A 1,436-nucleotide genomic window follows, 5' to 3' on the forward strand; every position below is an offset into this window, starting at 1 on the left:
ACAAAAAGAAATCGCAATATATCGCCTTGCTTATAGTATCGCAATATATCGGGATATATCGTATCGTGACCCCTCTGTCATGATATGTATCGTATTGCCAAATTCTTGCCAATACACAGCCCTAGTAACTTATATTCTGGTTTAAATAAATGATAAAAATATTTCTGTTACATCAAACCTCCTTCCTTTTCACCCCAAAGTTGTTATATTTTCAAACACATAAACGTGATAACCAAGTTAATAATTTACACACGCTCGTCAAAGTGGATCAATTAAACTGTTTGTGTCAAACTCGTATCAGGGTTTAAATTGTTTGTACAAGATTGATCACTGGTTCATCCGTCAGGAAGATTTTTGAGAAAAAGTATAAAACAAACACATAAAAGTAATAAAAAGGTGAGCAAATTTCCTTTAACAGGAGCTAAATCCAGCCTACCTTAAAAAGAGAGTAGTCACAGCCAGACATGAGGTTACTTGATACCTGGATGTGATTGTAGAGGCTGAAACAGAGAACATCAAAGATTTAGGATTTTAAAGTTTTCAAAAAAAGACATTCAAGAATATTTCACTCCTCTGGTCACTCAAAGTACAGAAAATCGGATATTTATTGCTCCTTACGCCCAAAAATCTTCAACTGTGTCAAATTTGGAGATGAGTCGCAGGTTGGCCTGCCACGTTTTGCTCTTGTCATTCTTGAAGAACCACAGAGACCATCTGTTTGGGAAATAATACAAACACATGATAGATAAATGAAACTAAAACCACAAATCTTTGGATAAAAGAGCCACTCGAAGCGCTCAAAAGCTCCTTAGATCCTTTAAACACCTTTAAAACTCCAAACAAATGCGACTTTGTGTCAAACTAATTCAACCATATATGGTTCTATAGAGTTCACAGAGTAAAAACTAAAGTGTGACTTCATTAAAAAATAATTATCAGTCAGTCGAGAACAAACAAAACCAAAATATGGACAGAAAAGGCCAGATGATTCTAATTAAACTAAATCAATCTTATTTTCTTTTTACATCAAAATGTCTGATTATAGACTATAATCTCAGAGAAGATATAATCTACATCCCTCTACTGAACGTTAGCTGTTTTTTTATTGTCCTGTTTAATAAAACCAACTGAAACCACTGCTATTCAAATAAAACCTAAACAAAAAAAAAMWYWWAAAAGTAGTTTCCAACTAGGGCTAATACGATTAATCGACAACTAATTGATTATTAAAATAATCGATGACTAATTTAATAATCGATTAATCGTTTATTACTTTTTTTGTTTGTTTACTTTGTTTTTCTCTCCAAACTGCTTTGACGCCTTCCACTGCCACGTCTGCCTTTCTGTCCTTGACACACATGCACAGTAGTGGTAACTGGGGTAGGCCGTGGACGTCACAACTACGGCTGCACCGATTAGTTGAAATAATCGATGAC

At 34.4% G+C, this 1,436-nt stretch overlaps 1 protein-coding gene across 1 annotated transcript in view; it reads right to left on the reverse strand.

Annotated features, from left to right (window-relative positions):
• Positions 1 to 714, reverse strand: part of eif4eb (eukaryotic translation initiation factor 4eb) — a gene marked incomplete at its 5' end in the record, with an annotated part of 3,883 nt that extends 3,169 nt beyond the window's left edge. The window contains 2 exon segments of the mRNA XM_014013756.1: positions 437 to 500; positions 619 to 714. Of these exon segments, the coding sequence (XP_013869210.1) occupies positions 437 to 500; positions 619 to 714 (160 nt within the window).
• Between the last annotated feature and the right edge of the window lie 722 nt (positions 715 to 1,436).

This window comes from Austrofundulus limnaeus, unplaced genomic scaffold (assembly GCF_001266775.1).
Source record: "Austrofundulus limnaeus strain Quisiro unplaced genomic scaffold, Austrofundulus_limnaeus-1.0 Scaffold105, whole genome shotgun sequence".
Taxonomy (NCBI): domain Eukaryota; kingdom Metazoa; phylum Chordata; class Actinopteri; order Cyprinodontiformes; family Rivulidae; genus Austrofundulus; species Austrofundulus limnaeus.